The sequence below is a fragment of the Oryctolagus cuniculus genome, chromosome 17 (genome assembly GCF_964237555.1).
Source record: "Oryctolagus cuniculus chromosome 17, mOryCun1.1, whole genome shotgun sequence".
Lineage (NCBI taxonomy): Eukaryota > Metazoa > Chordata > Mammalia > Lagomorpha > Leporidae > Oryctolagus > Oryctolagus cuniculus.
The window spans coordinates 10,640,204-10,661,187 of NC_091448.1; the positions used below are offsets into that span (position 1 = coordinate 10,640,204).

Below are 20,984 nucleotides of genomic sequence, written 5' to 3' on the forward strand. Positions count from 1 at the left end.
TCCAAGCGGCATGTTGGAGCCTGATGTAAAACATACCACATGAAATTTGTGAGACTCCTGGCAATGGAGAATATTGCCGCAAAATACATGAAGCCAAAGGCAAGGGGAAAGGTAAATGTACCTGAAATGAGACTGGCATGATGGCACTAACAGAGACGTGAGAGAACAGAACAATTTCAACTTCAACTTACAGACTGGAGAGGGTCTGGGTTTTAACTCAAGTTCTGCTCCTCACCAATTGTGTAAACTGGGGCAAATTATTTAAACTCTGCGACTCACTTTGTCCATAATGTAAAATGGAGAGCCTACATAAATATGTTGACATTTAAGTGTGCCTTGCACACAGTAAATAAAATGTGTGGTTGTTAAATAGGTGGATTATGCTATGAAATCAATGTCATTTCATTTTTGAAAGCTCATAGGATTTTTTTTTTTAATTGACAAACTCATTCTGTAGATTGTTAAGAAGAGGAAATAAACTTGAAAAAGTCAAGGTAGTGTTAATGGAACTGACACTGTGGCCTAGTGGTAAGGCTGCCTGCGATACCAGCAGCACACAGGGTGCCGGTTCCTGGCCTGGCTGCTTCACTTGCAAATCAGCTCTTTGCTAATGGCCTGAGAAAAGCAGCAGAAGATTGCCCCTATACTTGGGCCCCTGACACCTACATAGGAGACCTGGATGAAGCTTCTGATTCCTGGCTTCGACCTGGCTCAGCCCTGGCTGTTGCAGCCATTGGGGAGTGAACCAGCAGATGGGAGATGTCTGTCTCCCCGATTCTCCTTCTTTATCTGTAACTCTGATTTTCAAATAAATAAATAAATATTTGTTTAAAAAAGATGAATGAGAATGAGTTTTTTTCTATTACAGAGATTACAAAACTTGTAAAGGAAGAGGCCAACATATATGAGAAGAATAGAGTTCAGAACTGAACGTTTATTACGGCTAGAACTTCAAAGCTTTAATTAGCTACAAAGTTCTCCTTGGAAACAAGACGTTTCCTAAACCATATTCCCTGTGTGCAGAATGTTGGCAATACTATTAATGTGATCATTCTTATCTTCTACAAAAGACAAAAGACATACAGAAACATTTTTTGTTTGACAATATTATGAATTAATGAGTTTAGTCTGTTTCCACAAACATTGCTTGCTGTGAAATTTTCAGATTTCATATAAATAATTAACAAAAGCTTAACTATGATTAAATAAACATTGGGGAAATGGGAGTAGGTAGGGAAGATTACATGCAAGAATTTAAGAATTGCATATATTCATTTCTCAGACCCTTTAATTATGCGTTCAGGAAGTAACTATTGTGCAGACGAATTTAACTGACTTACTGGCCACAAGCAGAAAGATAATGGACTTTTTTCACCTTTCTTCTTCAGCCAAAAGTAATCCTGATAGATTACAAGGAATTTTGGAACAGCCATGTTTCCACAAGCTGTTCCCAAAAGAAAGATGAATAGCAGATTTTACTGTTAAAATGTTTCTCTAACAATATTGGAAAGCAGGACATACTAAAAATTAGTGATTAATTATAGAGAAAGTAGTTTATTTCCTGGGACCTGTTGCAGAAACAACAAAGTTGCCATAACTCCAAAAATTCTATTTTCTATTCCAAAGAAATTGCTGCAGTTACCATACTTGCAATGCAACTGGGATGCAGATGAAAATTCAAAGTTTGTTACCCTGAAAACAACTGCATTGCTTCTCTACTGTACTTCTAGATCCACCTTTTAAGAATCTGTGGAAGATTTTGAGGTATTTTCCTATCAATTTTGAGGTACATTCCTTTTCCGATCAATTTGTATGTTTATGTGTCATTTAAAAAAAGTATTCTCTTCCACATTGTTTTACTCTTCTCTGAACTGGATTTTTAATCTTTATTTAAAAGATTGTGTTGAGGTTCCGCGTCCCCAGTAGGGCCGTGTATCAAAAATCCAATGGAGAAAGACTGGATTCGCCTTGGTTTTGTAGTTCCTAATGTTTGGATATGTCCCACCCAGCATCTGCAACTGTGAACTCCCTGCTGAGGGGCTGGCAGAAGACAAAGAAATGGAAAACAGCGAAGAAGTAACCATGTGAGCATAAAGTTTTTGGCAGCCTTGCTGAATTGAGACCATAATCCTCTTCCGAAATCAGTCTGAAAAAGGAACTATTCACAATAAACATGAAATTAAAGGCATGATGTAGTAGTGACCCAAAAGAAATGGGAATTCTTCTCCAGGACATGCAACAACTCATGGATGAACTGTGTTTTTAGATTTTTTCTTCAGCTTTCCTGAGAGTAAGTCGACCTTTAAAATTGTGGTTATTTTGAATGTATAAAAATAATAATAGAAATAGGAATGCCAAACACTTGGGTGGAAGACATTAAATGCTATAAGTTATTATTGGATCATTTTATTTTTCAAATCATCTGAATATTTTGTAGTGTATCACTAAATAGTCAGTTGGAGTAAAGATTTTTCTATTTTGCTCCATGATTGCATATATTATCTAACAAGGTTTTGGATAAAGTGAAAGGAATGTAAGTATGAACTATTTACAAAATTACTTGAAATCTTTATTATTTTTTGTTTGTTTTTATTTATTTATTTTTTTGCCAGAGAAATGTTAAACATTGGAAGATACACAATTTTCTGAGTTTTGAATTGTTTTTTAACTGGCTTGAGAATATTTCCATTCCAAAAACTTAGTAAACTGTTGTTATTGATCTTGTTTACCACACTAAGTCTGTAAGAATTTTGAACTGATTTGTTGTGATATGCACTTATAAGTCTGTGAATAACAGGAATTTTAGCTAATTGGAAAATGGCTATCTTTTGATAATGAATTATTATTATTTACAACTAATTTCCTATTCAAAGCAATTTAATCTTAACTGCATAGATTTGTTTTTTCATGATCTATAATTGTTTTTAATTCTCTTAAGTCTTGTGATCACATATTTTAGAGGTTTTGTGCTGATGGTGTCTCCTCCACCTTAGTCCTTCCATTGAGCTGGCAAAAGCACCGTTACTAAACACAAATACACAGTAGCTCCTCAGTGTTATGTGTTTCCAAACGGCTGCTTACAGACAATCCTGAATTTTAACTCAGTCTAAGGTAGTAAAGAATTCAACAGCAAGTGTAACTTGTTACTCCACCTGGTCATACTGACCTTCAAAGCACCTGACCTTACAGATAATCTATAAAATGTGAGAAGTGTTAAATATTCTTTATTTGATATGCATAAACCACACTAAAATGCCTTTCAGTAAGTAAAAGGCAGAAGTTTAGATACAGGAAATTCTAATGAGATTGCCACAGCTAAGACCAAAAATACGAAGTAGACGTTTCCAAATGTCTTCAGCTCTTGCCTTAGGTAGGTAAAGAACAAGTGAATCTTGTTCAGTTCTGAGACAGTGAGGCAATTTCCCCAGCATTTAAATCTAAATCCAATCTCCCAACAGGTTTTGGGATGGCATTGACAAGTTTTGTTAGGTAAGTCCAATCATATCCTCAGTAGGGGAAAACAGTGAGGGCATTCACTGAACTGGAATTACTACCAAAATTTCCTATTTAACCACACAAGGCAATATTAGACTGTTGGACAAAAATATTTTGTCAGCCATTCATGATCCGAATTCTGGTGTATGAGAATTAAATTATGGCGCACATAAAAAAAGTCACAGGACATTGCTGTTTTCTAATAAATAAGGCAGTGGCCAGCTATTACTCATTCGTAGCTTTTTTGAGATAAGCTATCAAGTCTGCCCTTTCATTCTTCTTCTTAATGCCAGCGAAGATCATTTTGGTTCCAGGGATGTATTTCTTGGGATTCTCCAAATACTCCATCAGAGTGTCCTCTCCCCAGGTGATGCCTTTGTTCTTGTTGGCGTCTGTGTAGGAGAACCCAATGGCCTGACCTGTCTTCCGCCCGAACAGACCATGGAGATTTGGTCCAGTCTTGTGCTTGCCTCCCTTTTCCACAGTGTGGCACTGGGCACATTTCTGAACAAAAGCCTTCTTGCCTTTCTCAACATCACCCATTTTTAACTCTCTCGTTAGTAGCTCACGCTCCAAAGGACGGCACTGGGAAGCTGGACGTCCCGCTCTCTAAGCCCAAGGCTTAACTGCATAGATGTTTTGTGTTACTATCATTGAAACTATTTTTCCTTGATGTGTGCAGTGGAAGCAAGTCAATCCAAACCCTCAGAAACAAATAAGTACATTAGTGATAATTACATATATAATTGTTTTTATTCATAAATATTTTCTCATACATGTATGAATTCACAGAAAGTAGTCACTAGGGCAATATATTTAACCCTTTTAGATAGGGAGGTTTACAACAGCATTGATTTCTTAATAGGAAATGTAGTTAATTTGTAGTCAGTGTTTTCAGGCCATCATAATCTGTTCTGCATTATCAGGAGCTCAAATACATAGCAGATGAATACAGTGTGAAATTCTCAGAAATTTTCATGACATTTTTCTGTCTATTTCCTTTGGTTTTTTTAAAAAAATTATTTATTGTTTTGTTTTGCTATTGGAATTATTGTTTGGTTGTGTGTGTGTGTGTGTGTGTTTCATGATGATTGTCTTGGACCTCTTTTGAACTTTAACTTTAAAACATCTACAGAGAATTGAGTTAATTGTGTTCTTGAATTCATGACACATGGAATGAGTGTGTTTAAAAAGAATCCTATTTTGTTTTGATTATGTCCTTGCATTTCCAACTCATATTTCACACTCAACTGCCTTTCCTACTTCCTCCAACCAAAATAATCTCTTTATTGAATTTTTTAGTGATCATTTAGTCTGGACATTTTGAGAAACATATATTCCATTTCTGTAAATGGATATAAATGATATGGTGATATAACACTCCCTCATGTCTTTTCTTTTTGAATTGACACTGTGTTTTTATATCTCTTCTTGTTGATAGGTAGACACCAATCTATTGCTCGTGGATACTCTCTGGGCTATACCCATCAATGTTTGCTTTACAACAGGATGCCACAGTAACCTATACCATGAAGGGCATCCTTGTACAGATTCTCTTGTAGATCTCATGAACCCATGTGAGAATTTCCTTTGAACATATACCCAGGAAAACAGCTGATTCATGGTAGAATTTTGCTAAGTAGTAATGAATTAGTAATTAAGCACCAAATGACTGTGCAAGTCTGTACCCCACCAGCAGTATATTAATTTCCTTTATCCCCATTAGAACATTTAATAGTAACCAGCACTGTAGGGTTAACAAAGCCTAATACCATTCAATTTTCTAATTTTTAATAGTCCAATGAGAAGTAAATGATATATTTTTAAAACTTTTGGGGCTGGCGCCATGGCTCACTTGGTTAATCCTCTGCCTGCGGCGCCGGCATCCCATATGGGCGCCGGGTTCTAGTCCCAGTTGTTCCTCTTCCATTACAGCTCTCTGCTGTGGCCCAGGAAGGCAGCGGAAGATGGCCTAAGTGCTTGGGCCCTGCACCCACATGGGAGACCAGGAGGAGGCACCTGGCTCTTGGCTTTGGATATCGGCGCAGCGCGCCGACCGTTGCGGCCATTTGGAGGGTGAACCAATGGAGGGAAGACCTTTCTCTCTGTCTCTCTCTCTCACTGTCTAACTCTGCCTGTCAAATTAAAAAAAAAAAAAAACTTTTATTCATTTCAATATTAGGTTTTGAACATCTATCTCCCTTCTTTTCTCTCTCTGTTTCTTTCACCTTTTGCCTTCCTTCTTTTCTAGGCATGCAACTAGAAACAGCTATAATAATTTTGAATTTTTTTGTTGATTGTGCAATGTTTTCTGTTTCATTCCTTCACATTTATTTCCTTTCCTTTTTAAAAATAAATAGGTCAAAATGAGCAAGAGGCACATAAGCTTGCGTCATCAAACGTGGGCTCTTCTTTGCAAGAACTGTCTTAAAAAGTGGAGAATAAAAAGAGACACCTTGTTGGTATGGTTCATAATCTCTATATGTGATCTCATATTTAGGAGTAAAAATATTTTCTCAAGTAATATAAATACTATAGCTTCATTATTTAATGTTTCATGTATATTCTAATTCTATTTAACAGGCTAATTTTTTTTCAAATTCTGGAATTTGCTATTTTATTCAAATGATTTTTAAAATTTTTTATTTATGTAAAGAGGAAAAATTTCATCAATTTCATATATACAGTTTAAAGAACATGATGATACTACATACCCTACCCTTCTTTGATCCTGCCCTCTCTCTTTCCTTTCTTATTTTTCTTTCAATTTTTGCAATGATTTTCTTTCAATTTACTTTATAATCACAAGCTTAAGCCTTCACTAAATAAAGAATTCAACAAATAGTAAGTAGAAAAAAAAAAAAAACCATTGTTCCTCAGGAGTATAGATGAGGTCTGTAAACAATAAAATTTATTTTTATTAAACATTTAAATTTCTCACTATTCTATTCATATGTCTTACTGAAGGATTTTTAAAAGAATTTATATTCAGAAAAATCCCTCAAAAATAGTTACATGTGTATACTGCAGAAAAAAAATGGTTACAGGTGTATATTGCCAACATCTAAATTCATTTGAATATCATAAAGACACAAGTTCAGAAGTTCAGGGCAAAAGTCAAAGAGAAGAAGAATTTAATCTAGAGTTAATTTGCAAGTAATGAAAAGTTTAAAAAATAATCAAAGGAAAATTGTAATGCTTCTATATAATTGACCTATGGATAGGACAGACAATGCCAACATGAAGAAATGTAAACAAACAGGAAAAGAAAATGACACTTTGAATTCTTACTAAAAATTTTCATTTTTCTCTCATTGTATAGGAATGGTTTTTCTCATTTCTTCTAGTAGTGTTTGCATATCTATTTTCTTCCAATTTACATCAAGTTATTGACTCTCAAATGCCTGCAATGGATCTGGGATGTGTAGATAATTTTAATGATTCTAATTATATTATTGTATTTACACCTGAAACCAAAACTACTCAAGAGATAATGAGCAAAGTGGCTTCAGTCCCATTCATGAAGGGTATATTCTCTGCTACTTTATGGGAATTTTCTTATTTGAAAAATACACTTCTTAGTGTTTCCTTGAAGAACTGTGTTAAAAGTTCAAGTATCGAGAGTTGATTAACAGTATTAATATATGTTCTTTTCCAATATCAAGGAGGTTTTCTTATTCTGTTCACTAGTGTCTTATACAGGAAATTATTTGTTAAAACAGTTGTCCTTACTGTAGTATATATCAAAAGATAGTCCAGAGGTATTTGAGTGAATGTGAGAACATTCTGGAAAGATTGGACGGTAATGACAGTATAGTTTTTACTCTCTTCAAATATATAAAAGTGGAAAAATATACTAGACTGCAAAATACATAAAACTCATGGGCAATGTTTACAACAGAAGCAAGTAACTAGGTGTTTCATTGTTTCCCCAAATATAAGAAGCAGTATCTTTGGGAATGGTAAGAGAAAAAAGTGAAGCAAGGGGATAGTTGATGGACCTAAGGTGATCCCCTTAAGAGCTAACAAATATTCACTGGAAAAAAAGACTGGGAATGTGAATACAGCAATCGAAGCTATTTATAGTAATTATTTTGTTGTGTAGTAGTAGAATGCTCTTCTGAGGCCATTATAAATGTAGTGGGATAGACCAAATTGATAATTATGAAGTTGCCTTGCTCTCTCAACCTATGTCCTTGAAACCTAGGAGTCGCAGTATAAAAGAAAGCAGATGTTAAGGTCTGGGATAAGGGATTTACAGAGCACACACTTGTAATTTTAGACAGCTAGGAAATCATCAAGAACAGGTAATGTTAAAAGACTCCACAGCCAATCTGGCACAAGTCGGGATTCAACAAATGTAAATGCAATGATTTCAGAATCATCAAATATATATTTAAGTTCCAGGTTTCATAATTATATTCAAAGAAAATTATAACTATTTAACTTTTTGGTAGTAAGTTGTTTTTTATTGTGAAAATTTTTAAAAGAGAAATTCCAGCATGTAACCTATGTGAACTATATTATTTCATCACCACATAGATTATGCAAAAGTTTATTTTGTAAATGTTTTCTGCTAAGAAATTTTAAAATAACAGAAATAGAGCATTACCATTTAAAAATCTTCAATTGAATTCATTATTATGGTCAATGAATGTCAACAGTTGCTACTGTCTCAAGAGACATTTAGAAATTATGAGCCTCTAATAAAGCAATATGCCACCACCCACAGTCTAGTGAAAAGGTTACATCTAGGTCTGCATCCAGGTACCAAACTGTAGGAAATACAGAGGACAAAGGAACATGCTGAAATGCACCAGGAGATCAAACTCAAGAAGATCCTGACCTTGTTAAATATGGGTTAAATCATGTAGTGCTGATTAGTAACAGGCAGCTGTTTACATTACATATTTTAAAATAAACAAAGTCTTTTAAGAAGACACTGTCAACATTTAACACGTTCATGCTGTGATTGAAAATTTGGCCACATTGACAATACTGTCTACTGAAAAAATATATATCATAACTGCAGTATGTAATTCAACTTTAGATAGGTCTATCTATAAATGAATTTAATGGAAGCATTGGCATTGCTATTATTTCAAATTCATTGTTCTTTAAATCATTGGTTAAAAAGTTTATTAGGAAAGGCATAACATATTTAAAATAAAAGTGTTTGCTATATGACACTTTTTTTTCTAGAACATTATAAATCCACCCCCTCACCTCTAAATGTAAAACTCATATTTAAGCTCATCATTGCCACTAGGAAAGAACTATATTTAGTATAAAATTATTTAAACATAATTGGATATGGCATGCTGTCTTTGGCCACATAGAAATCTTAACTATTCCCTTTTTCTACACTGCAGGAAGAACAGTCATGGGGTGGCGTGCTGAAAAAAGCACGGACGAATTGGGCTTAAATGAATCAACGGATGCAGTGAGAGTCATCTTTAAGGATACCTTCTCATATCACTTAAAGTTTTCTTGGGGGCATAGAATCCCCAAGATGAAAGAACACAGAGATCATTCAGGTAACTTTACTTGTAGAGAAATAAAAACAAAAAACAAAACACAATTTTTGCTATTATGTTATTAGCCAGTAGGGGGCATATGTTACAGTGGAAATATATAGAGAGAGATTCCATCCATTGGTCTACTTCCTAAATGGCTGCAATGATTGGGGGTTGGCTAGGCCAAAGCCAGGAATCAGGAGTCTGGAATTCTATCTGGGTCTTCCACACGGGTAGCTGCAGTCCAAACACTTGAGCGATCTTCAACTGCTTTCCCATGTGCATTAAAGGGAGCTGAATCAGAAACGGAATAGCCAAGATTGAACTGGCACTCAGAGGGGATGCTGGTGTTGCAGGCAGCAGCTCAACCCAGCACAACACTGGCCCATCAAAAATATTCTTGACTAATAGAATTATAAGACTTAATAAAAAAATCATGAAAAATTAATCTTAAACATATTAACAAAGAAATTCAGGTATAATCTCTCTGGATATACTTTACAATATTAGCATGAATTTTGAGTATCCTTTGGGACATTCTAGCTTTTTATTTTTCCTATAACCAAGATTCTCTCATCCCATAATAATGGGCGTATTCTTTTTCTCTGAAGCTCATTGTCAAGTACTGGATGAAAAAATAACGTGTGCGAGTTCAGTTTTCTGGGAGAAAGGCTTTGTAGCTTTTCAAGCTGCCATTAATGCTGCTATCATAGAAGTGAGCATTAAATTAAAAGAACCTAACTGCATTATAAATTAAATTTTGATAGTTGGTTATATAACAAATTATTCCATTCGACCATTTATTCACTTCATTGATTAGGCATAATATACCAAAATGCTTTTATGTTCATACCACTGTACAAAGTACTAAGAACCAGAGAATAGCAGAACACAAGCACATTTCTTTGGAGATACTGTAATGGGTATGTTAGAAGTATGGATATACAGTCATAATAATAGTTTAGATTCTATCATGGATTTTTTTTTCTTTTCTTTTTCATTTATTTGAAAGGCAGAGAGATGGAGAGAGACAGACACAGAGAGATCTTCTATCTACTATTTAATTCCCCAAATGCCCACAACAGCCAGGGCTGGGTCATGCCAAAGCCAGGAACTCAGAACACAATCTGGGTGTCCCATGTGGGTTGCAGGGAACCAACTACTTGAACCATTACCTGCTGTCTCCAAGGGTGTGCATTAGCTGGAAGCTGGAATCAAAGCACAACTGGAACTTGAGTTCAGATACTCTGATATAGGATTTTGGCATCCCAAGTGGCATTTTAATGCTTGCATCAAACCCCCTACATCCTGTCATGGAATTTTAAATGCATAGGGGGAAAATAATAAAGAAGGAGATACTCTACTGAGAAATATCAGGGAATACTTACTAATTGAAATGACATTCCAACTGATCTTAAAGCATGAATAGGATTTGGTCCAATGACAATGATAAGTAGGTATTTCTATGGAGTCAAGACAAAACTTGAATATTTCCAGGAAAGGTGTATCCTATGAAGGATGCATACATGGAATGTACATTATTCCTTGTAATTCACAGAAGAGACATGAGGCTATAATCAGATGATTGATAATAATTTATTAATTTATATCTTTCTTTAGATCACAACAAATCATTCAGTGATGGAGGAGTTAATGTTGGTTACTGGTATAACTATGAAGATAGTACCATTTGTTGCCCAAGGAGGAGTTGCAACTAATTTTTTCATTTTTGTCTGCATTATTTCTTTTTCTGCATTCATATATTATTTATCAGTCAATGTTACACAAGAAAGACAAAATATTAAGGCATTGATGAAAATGATGGGACTTCGAGAGTCAGCATTCTGGTAAATCATATGATTACAATCTATCACACAGCAAAAACAAGACAACTTAGCTGGTGACTCTCAGACCTATGAAGGATCATATTCAGACTTGATGTCTTGATGTTTTCATAAAATAGTGCAACATGAATGAGTGGTTTTGGTGGATCTACAGGCTTGATATTGAAACTACATATATACATATATATGTTTCATATATATATAATTTTTACATATACATATATGTAAAATTACCTTAAAGGAAACCTAATCCTACAGATGTCTGCCAGCACTCATGGCACTAACAATACAGACAATGACTCTCAGAATCCAGATATCCAAGAAATGAAAATTTCTGATATTCAATGAAATTTATGTTTCAGATACTTTTTTAGAAGTCGTGACTGATGTTTACCCCATGTTGAATGACCCATCATTTATTTGACACTGAAGGAAGAAATCTATTAGGCTGGCGCCGCGGCTCACTAGGCTAATCCTCCGCCTTGCGGCGCCGGCACACCGGGTTCTAGTCCCGGTCGGGGCACCGGATTCTGTCCCGGTTGCCCCTCTTCCAGGCCAGCTCTCTGCTGTGGCCAGGGAGTGCAGTGGAGGATGGCCCAAGGCCTTGGGCCCTGCACCCCATGGGAGACCAGGAGAAGCACCTGGCTCCTGCCATCGGATCAGCGCGGTGTGCCGGCCGCAGCGCGCCGGCTGCGGTGGCCATTGGAGGGTGAACCAACGGCAAAGGAAGACCTTTCTCTCTGTCTCTCTCTCTCACTGTCCACTCTGCCTTTCAAAAAAAAAAAAAATCTATAATATTCTTTAAGTAAAGAGAGGAGTTTCTTGGGGGAGGCAGTGTAAGAACACAGAACTCAGCACAGTAAGCCAGGGCTGTCTCCATTTCAGCATTTAGTAGCTACCATCCTGGATAAGTTACTTAAAATTTTAATATCTCTTTTTTCTCTTTTATAAATTGTTGATAATATCTACCTCTCATTGATCATGAGGACAAAAGAAAAGAAATGTATTTAAAATTACTTTACATGATGTTTAAGAAAAATTAGACACTGCATTAGGTAGCACTCATTTTAACTTTGAGATGTATTATGACATGAGAAGATAAAGATGCAAGAAAGGAAACCAAGCACCTTGTTTATAATGAGAAAAAGTTTTAATGGCTTTAGTGAAGTGGTGTATAAAATCCAGGGAGAAATAAAATCATGAGTTCTGGAATCAGAAAGCAATGGTTTGAACCTTGGATTTGCCTCATACACATTGTTTAACACAATGTTAAATACGATATGTCGTATATATAGGATAGTTCTAGGCATATGCTGCATACCTTTTAAAAGAATATTGTTGAATATGAAGACAAAATATTTTTTAAAGATTTATTTATTTTATTTGAAAGCCACAGTTACACAGAGAGAGGAGAGGCAGAGAGAGAGAGAGAGAGAGAGAGAGAGTCTTCTATCCGCTGGTTCACTCCTCAGATGGCTGCAACAGCCAGAGCTGCGCCGATCCAAGGCCAGGAACAAGGAGCTTCTTCCAGGTCTCGCATGTGGGTGCAGGGGCCCAAGGACTTGGCCCATCTTGTACTGCTTTCCCGGGCCATAGCAGAGAGCTGGATCAGAAGTGGAGCAGCCGGGTCTCGAACCGGCGCCCATATGGGATACAGGCACCACAGGCGGTGGCTTTACTCACTACGCCACAGCGCTGGCCCCCAACATATTTTTATTGTTGCTGATATACACAAATGTATTTTTCTACAAAAGTATTTAATATACTGAATGTAGTAGTGGAGAAGATGGATTGCTGATTTGATCTAGAATGGGAATTTTTCTGTTCCTTTTTGTATTAAAGTTATATAATTCAATACTGCAGGAAATTGTGGCCACCACATTTTTAAATGATGAAAATCTTCAAGAAGTCAGAGAAAAGTAGCCAATATGATTTATAAAAAAATTTCAATGAATAAACATTTTAAAAGTCAGGGATTATTTTCTCCCACAGGAAAAAACTATGGCATTTTATTTCAACAACATTTAATGATAGATATACATACAGATAGACACAGATAGATAATTTCAGATAAATAAAAGTATGTTCTGAAAAAGCAATCATTACAATTAAGCACTGAAAATAAGAATTCCCAAAACATGGTGGCATTTCCTACTTTAAATAAGAGGAAATTAGCTGTTGAATATGGACCCATTGTAAACTAATTTCCATGTTAAATTCATAAAAATTCATAGTTTCATTTGATTATCTTATTATTTTCTAATAGAAGAAACAAGTTTAGAGATATTAAGTAACTACTTCTCAGTGTTATAATCTGGCAGAGAAAACTTGAACCTAAGACTGTGTTAATTTAGAAAGGTTATTCTATTTCCTTTTAAAGAAGTGTCTTCTCATTTCTTTGGCATTGATAATAAGGAAAGCCCCCTATCTTTTTACCCATCTGTATCTCTGTATATATGTTCTATGTCTATGTGTTTATCTGTATCTCTGTCTAATCATCTATATCAAAGGTTGGCAAACTATTGCCTGTTTTTGTAACATCTCTACTTAGGAATGATTTTTACATTTTTAAATGCTTAGAATAATTTAAAAGAAAATAATTTGTGGCACATTAAAATTTATAAACAATTTTATTTTCTACAAATGTATTTTATTGGAAAAGAACATCATCTACAACATCTACATATTGTCCATTACTACTTTTGAGCTACATCAAGTCTTTGCAACAGAAGTCACATGACCTGCAAAGTATAAAATACTTATAATTTGGCTCTTTAGACAAAAGATTTGCCTAAACTTTGGTCATGTTGTTTACGCAATTACTTTACTGAAGGAAGCTGTCTTTGAACTGACAGATTGTCATAGACGTCTTCCCTGAAGAAGCCCTCCTGGAAACCTATCCCAATAACTTCTATGGTGTCACCCAGTTTATTCCTTTCGTAATTTGCAATTAGCAGTCTATTTTTTCTGTTTCCTTGGTTATTACCTACCTTCCCCTATAGAATATGATCTTTGGGCCAGTGAAGTTTTCCCATTTGTTAGCTATTGCATTCTCTTCACCCTTGATAAATGGTGAATTTCACAAATCATTGGCTGAAAAATGAAATAAGTGGTGAAGAAACAATACCCTCAACTGATGCTTTGTTTCTGTGCTAGGCTTTCCTGGGGTTTGGTGTATGCTGGTTTCATCAGTATTATGGCCGTTTTGATGACTCTTATTATAAAATCTGCAGAAGTTGTCATCCTAACTGATTTCATGCTGATCTTCACACTTTTTCTACTCTATGGCCTGTCTTTGGTGAGTTGCCAAATTTAATACCCCCTTTCTGTCAATCATGTGTCACCCAACCTGGTTTCACCTCTTCTGTTCTGTTTGCTATATTTGCATAAGACACCATATATGGGTAGAAAAATGATCTTCACAATATGAAATTCCTTTTATTGTGATATGGATGTTTTTAAAGAACTATAAACCAACTGAAGTTTTGCTTTCCTCTCAGATAACTTTAGCTTTCCTGATGAGTGTGCTGATAAAGAAACCTCTCCTTACTGGGCTGGTCATCTTTCTCCTTATTGTCTTCTGGGGAAGCTTGGGATTCACAGCATTGTACAGACATCTTCCTGCATTTTTGGAATGGTCCCTATGTCTTCTTAGCCCTTTTGCCTTCACTGCTGGAATGGCCCAGGTAAGAGTTAAGGCAACTATTTCACTCTACATTGTACAAGTGGGGTGGAATTTTAATGCCTAGGGCTTATTGCATGAATTCCAACCCATTATGTAAATAAAAATACTTAAGATAAAGGACTTTTTTTTGTCTCTCAGAATAGTTTTTGCTTAAGTCACTAAATTTTTAGGGTGTGATACTCCACTATTTGTGTTTCAACTTCTAATTTGTTGTTCCAATGAACGCTCTTAATGTTATCATAAGCATTTGAAAAACAGGAATTTGAAATGAGTTTTGTTTTTAATTGGTCATTTCTGTATGAAACTGAACTTCCTCTCAGAAAAGTTAGTTTCAGTTATGTTATTATCATTCAAGAAGGAATCATTCTTCTGCCTTCTTTCCAACAACCGAAGGACTATCACACTTCCTTGGTTTACTCTGAAGCCTGTATGGAATGTCCTCCCTTTTCTCTCTGTTAGCCCTGACAGAATTCTATATTGGGTCCATCTCAGTTATCACCTCCCTGGAATTATTACCTCCTCCTAGGAGATTACCACACCACTGACTGAGGATCCTTTAGTATGCAGTTCCTGCCTCTACTATCTTCCTAAATTCTTCCAATTGGTCTGAGCACGGTAAAGAAAGGAGTTTGTTTTATCTTTGAAAGCCCAATGTCAAGCAGAAATAAGAAATAATAATTCTTAATTCCATATTAAACCTTTTAAAATTCAATGTGTCTTTTTTTTCAGCTTATACATTTGGACTATGATGTATGTTCTAATGCGCATTTGGATTCTCCAAACAACCCATACCTAGTAGCAGCCACTCTTTTCATGCTGGTTTTTGATGCTTTTCTGTATTTGATGTTGACATTATATTTTGACAAAATTTTGCCCAGTAAGTAGTAACATGATTATAGTTCAAGAAAATTCCATTTCCTTTAAATAACTGTACTCCATTATTGAATATAAATTATCTGGTATTTATTTCAAAATTTCTAAAACTAGGCTGATGATATTCTGTACTTTGTTTATAGAATTGCTATTTTTGAGACTTTGTTTTACTAAAACAGTTCATGGAATTTCTTTTTAAAAAGATACTTGTAGGAGATTACGAATAATTATACTATCACTGCTTCTATCAGAGCTATATGAATTCTAGTCCTTGATACTTAAACTTAGGAATCTTTAAGTGCTTCCCCATTTAACTAAGCTAACAGACAGTAGTGTGCTATTAATACACAGTGTCGCAATTACATATTTCTTGTGCAATCTCTTCTATGGAAACAACTTTTTACCTGTGACAGCTCTGGAATTTGGCTATCACTTCTTAGTATGTCCCAAATAAATGTTAGAGAAGAGGCAGAAAGACAGATGGGAAGATAAAAGGAAGGAAGGGACCTTTTCAATGGTTTCTGAGGGGACTGATACAGAATAATAACACTCTGCTTTTTTGAATCCTCCCAGCATAAGAAATTTTGAGACTTATCATTATTGCTATTATATTTAGTGTCATACTTGCATATGAACCTTATATAATCTAAATGAAAAAAATCACAAGCCTACTCAGTAGGAAGAATGTCAATGTGGGGAAAATGAACAGAGGAGTGAAGCCACAAGAAAGAACTCATTTCATGTTTTGGGATTAGACTTAGGCTAACAGAAGCAATACAAAAATAGTACAACAAAAGGATATTTAGGGCACTCTTATGTTTGCATATGTTTACAAAAGCTAAGTGAACAAAACCAAATTTTCACTCATTCTTATGTTTGCATAAGTTTACAAAATCTAAATGAACATAAACAAACTCCAACAATGCTTTATGTAATTAATAAATAATAACCAAGTGAAACTTATTCCAACAATAACTTTATTACATTAAGATATTAAAGAAAATCTTGTCTTAATCTATATAAAATAAAATGTGATAATACTCAGTATCCATAAATTTTCATAGAGTTTTACCAACTGAAATATAGAACAACTTAAACTGACAAAAATTTATTAAAAAACTGAAATATATAAAAAGCAGCAGTGCCTAAAGGTTTAGAAACAGATGCAAAATGCTTTAATAAAATAGTATATTAAAATATTTTAGTTTAAAAAATGTAGTGATAACAGCATAATAATATATGGGATTCTGGCATATGTGATGAGTTCTATGAATGAAATAAACTTTAAAAATAAAAATTTGAAGACAATATGATTTCCCTATTAATTTATGAAGGTCAATTTTTAATAGTGAGTGGAAAATGGTAATAATAAATTTAAGGTTCATATATGAAAAAGGATGTTCAGTTACTTTAAATGAAGTTATTTTGCACTGTTGTCATATCTTTAAAATTCAGGTGATTGTAAGTAATTAAGGGGAAGAACAGTGAATTTGTTTTAGAGGAAACATGGGTATCAGAGGAAGCCTTGTAAAAAAACAGACTAGATATGGCCGGCACCGCGGCTCACTAGGCTATAATCCTCTGCCTTGTGGCGCCGGCACACCGGGTTCTAGTCCCGGTCGGGGCGCCGGATTCTGTCCTGGTTGCCCCTCTTCCAGGCCAACTCTCTGCTGTGGCCCGGGAGTGCAGTGGAGGATGGCCCAAGTGCTTGGGCCCTGCACCCCATTGGAGACCAGGATAAGTACCTGGCTCCTGCCATCGGATCAGCGCGGTGTGCCGGCTGCGGCGGCCATTGGAGGGTGAACCAACGGCAAAAGGAAGACCTTTCTCTCTCTCTCTCTCACTATCCACTCTGCCTGTCAAAAAAAAAAAAAAAAAAAAAACAAACAAACAAAAAAAACAGACTAGATAGATAGATAGATAGATAGGAAGACTATATATGAGCTGTGATAACAAATTTGAAAATTGGCCAAGGTTTTTGAAAAAAGTGGAAATAGTTTATGAGAACTGTTAAGATGTGATTTCTGAGAAGTGGTACCTATTGTTCACTGGGAGAAAATGATTCCGAAATCCTTAAGGTCAGAAGGAGACACAGATGGCTGCAGGGTAGCATATGTGGGTACTTCAAAAAGTTTATGTTTTGCATATTATAAAAAAACTGTGCATGTGTTTCAAAAAAGTTTGCCCTAAAAATCTTTTAATTCCATTTTTTCATGAATGTTTTCAAGTGCTCTCATAGTTTTTAATTTAATATAATATCCTAGATGATGATATTGAAAAGTAACTACAGAGCAATTATCTTGAACATAACATGTTCCAGTGACATTTTTGACCATGACTTGGAAGAGCCATATTGGAGACAATGATTGCTTAACAAAGGCAATATTCTACCTAAAAGAACATTAGAGGAGCTGGCACTGTGGCTTAGAGGGTAAAGGCACGCCACTAGGTGCTATTTCAATTCCCAGCTGCTCCACTTCCAATCCAGCTCCCTGCTAATGGCCTGGGAAAGCAGCAGAAGATGGCCCAAGTGCTTGGGTCCCTGCACTCACATGGGGGACCTGGATGAAGCTGCTGCTTCCTGACTTTGGCCTGGCCCAGCTCTAGCTATTGTGGCTATTTGGAGAGTGAACCAGCAAATGAAAGATCCCTCTCCCTGTCTCTTCCTCTTTCTAACTGCCTTTCAAATAAAACTAAAAAAAAAAAAAAAAAGAACATTAAAAACACCAAAGACTTAATGAAGTAAGTGGGTTTTGGTTTAGTGTAAAGGGATTATCTTTCACCATTGAGGATCCTAAACACTAAACCTCTGGCCTCTGGGGATGACATATTTTCTACCCCTTGAAATAATGGATCATGGCCGGCGCTGCGGCTCACTGGGCTAATCCTCCACCTAGCGACGCTGGCACACCGGGTTCTAGTCCCAGTCCGGGCGCCGGATTCTGTCCCAGTTGCCCCTCTTCCAGGCCAGCTCTCTGCTGTGGCCCGGGAAGGCAGTGGAGGATGGCCCAAGTGCTTGGGCCCTGCACCCCATGGGAGACCAGGAGAAGCACCTGGCTCCTGCCATCGGATCAGTGCGGTGCGCCGGCCAGCTGTGGCCGCAGCAGCCATTGGAGGGTGAACCAACGAACCAACGGCAAAAGGAAGACCTTTCTCTCTGTTTCTCTCTCTCACTGTCCACTCTGCCTGTCAAAAAAAAAAAAAAAAGAAAAGAAAAAAGAAAAAAAGAAAAAGAAAAAGAAATAATGGATCTTTTAATATAAGATTCATATTACACAGAAAGCTTTGCTCAGGTGAATTCTGAAGTCCCCTTTGAATCTGAATTTCTTTTTAAAAAAAAAAAAATTTCATTCAAACAACCTGGCTTGCCGAGAATTTTTATTCGTTTTTGGTTATAGAAATTATCTTTTTTTCTGGGCATTTTAGATTGTTATTCATACTTTGGCTTTTATGATTCAATTAAATAAACAGGGAAAAATCTAACAAAATACAAAAAGGCAAGCAATCAAGTGCAAATAGACAAATGTAAGTATTGCAATAATTAACTTTACTCACATGTGAAAAGAATATATCAGTTTATCCAAAATTATAAATTCACTTTGGTCGATAGTCTGAATGTAATAGTAATAGTTTCTGGGTCTAAAATGTGTAAATGTATAACTTTCTTTTTGACAAGATGAATCTGAATTTCTAAAACTCTATATTCAGTATGTAAAAATGAAAAATGTTTGATTTTGATGATGTACTGAAAACTTATAGTTCCCTTTGAAAAATGAATCTGAATTCATCTACCTTATTAGTATGAAAAATGTATTTTAAAATGAATTTTTATTGCCTACCCTCCATCTAAAAATGATGAAACTAGAAATAACTATTTGGTAGAATTAACATATTTCTTTCATAGACATTTCAGTTCTCCCATAGACTGTAAACCTCAAATGATATGTTCACTGTTCTTTGTTTTTCTCTTCCTCTGTGTAATTATATAAACTTTGTGTAAGTAGCCAGAGCATCACCTCTGTTCTCACAGTTTTGTCGCTTGTCTCTCAGATCTTTTCTTGTAACTCTGAGACTAACAATGCAAGCAGTCATTTCCAGGAAAATATCACTGTGTTAAGAAAATCTGTGGCCGGCGCCGTGGCTCACCAGGCTAATCTTCCACCTTGCGGCTCTGGCACACTGGGTTCTAGTCCCGGTCGGGGCGCCGGATTCTGTCCCGGTTGCCCCTCTTCCAGGCCAGCTCTCTGCTGTGGCCAGGGAGTGCAATGGAGGATGGCCCAAGTGCTTGGGCCCTGCACCCCATGGGAGACCAGGAGAAGCACCTGGCTCCTGCCTTCGGATCAGCGTGGTGCGCTGGCACAGCGCAGCCGGGCGTGGCGGCCATTGAAAGGTGAACCAACGGCAAAAGGAAGACCTTTCTCTGTCTCTCTCTCTCTCTCACTGTCCACTCTGCCTGTCAAAAGAAAAAAAATCTGTAAATAAGATAATTCAATGCCTTTTGCTTTTGTTTCATTCTCTTGAAAATAGTCACTTAATCCAATATGAATTCCATAATTCATGAGCACTTGATATTCATTTGTTTCTATCTTTGTATATATTATAAATTTTTCCTTATTTCCCCTTTTAGGATATTAATCTTTAGAAAAGAGAATAGAAATGTGGTGATATCCTGGGCAAATTCTCAAGTTTCTTTGAAGGTCATTGGCCTTAATTTTAAAGTAACAATTATTATGCCATGCCTACTGATCTTGTATTATCATTTTAAGAATACTAGTAGGTCAAACCTGTTGTCATGTTTAATCCCAGCGAGAGTCAAGTTGGGAATTGCTAATTTCTTCTTTTTTTTTTTTAACAGAAGATCAGTTTAGTATACATTAAGTAAAGATTTCAACAGTTTGCACCCCCATAGAAACACAAAGTGAAATATACTGTTTGAGTACTCGTTATAGCATTAAGCCTCAATGTACAGCACATTAAGGACAGAGATCCTACATGAGGAGTAAGTGCACAGTGACTCCTGTTGTTGACTTTACAAATTGACACTCCTGTTTATGGCATCAGTAATCTCCCTATGCACCAGTCATGAGTTTCCAAGGCTATGGAAGCCCCTTGAGTTCTCCGACTCTTATCTTGTTTAGACAAGGTCATAGTCAAAGTGGAGGTTCTCTCCTCCCTTCAGAGAAAGGTACCTCCTTCTTTGAAGACCTGTTCTTTCCACTGGGATCTCACTCACAGAGATCTTTCATTTAGGTTTTTTTTTTTTTTTTTTTTTTTTTTTTGCCTGAGTGTCTTGGCTTTCCATGCCTGAAATACTCTCATGGGCTTTTCAGCCAGATCCGAATGCCTTTAGGGCTGATTCAGAGGCCAGAGTGCTGTTTAGGACATCTGCCATTCTGTGAGTCTGCTGTGTATCTCGCTTCCCATGTTGGATCACTCTCCCCTTTATTTATTCTATCGGTTAGAATAAGCAGGTACTAGACTTGTTTATGTGCTCCCTTTGACTCTTAGTCCTTTTATTATGATCAATTGTGAACTGAAATTGATCACTTGGACTAGTGAGATGGCATTGGT

At 36.1% G+C, this 20,984-nt stretch overlaps 2 protein-coding genes across 2 annotated transcripts in view; one reads left to right on the top strand and one right to left on the bottom strand.

The window, feature by feature from the left end:
- Positions 1 to 2,075: 2,075 nt before the first annotated feature.
- The window catches only part of ABCA9 (ATP binding cassette subfamily A member 9), a 77,843-nt gene continuing 58,934 nt past the window's right edge, over positions 2,076 to 20,984 (top strand). Inside the window, 9 exon segments of the mRNA XM_051825137.2 lie at positions 2,076 to 2,290; positions 5,856 to 5,957; positions 6,818 to 7,022; positions 8,868 to 9,032; positions 9,623 to 9,726; positions 10,632 to 10,858; positions 14,012 to 14,153; positions 14,356 to 14,541; positions 15,270 to 15,417. Coding sequence (XP_051681097.2) covers positions 5,862 to 5,957; positions 6,818 to 7,022; positions 8,868 to 9,032; positions 9,623 to 9,726; positions 10,632 to 10,858; positions 14,012 to 14,153; positions 14,356 to 14,541; positions 15,270 to 15,417 — 1,273 coding nt within the window. The 5' untranslated portion in view covers positions 2,076 to 2,290; positions 5,856 to 5,861.
- Positions 3,200 to 4,053, bottom strand: LOC100354468 (cytochrome c-like). The gene has a single exon (XM_008271753.4). The coding sequence runs from the start codon at positions 4,036 to 4,038 to the stop codon at positions 3,721 to 3,723; it is 318 nt and encodes a 105-aa protein (XP_008269975.2). The 5' UTR covers positions 4,039 to 4,053; the 3' UTR covers positions 3,200 to 3,720.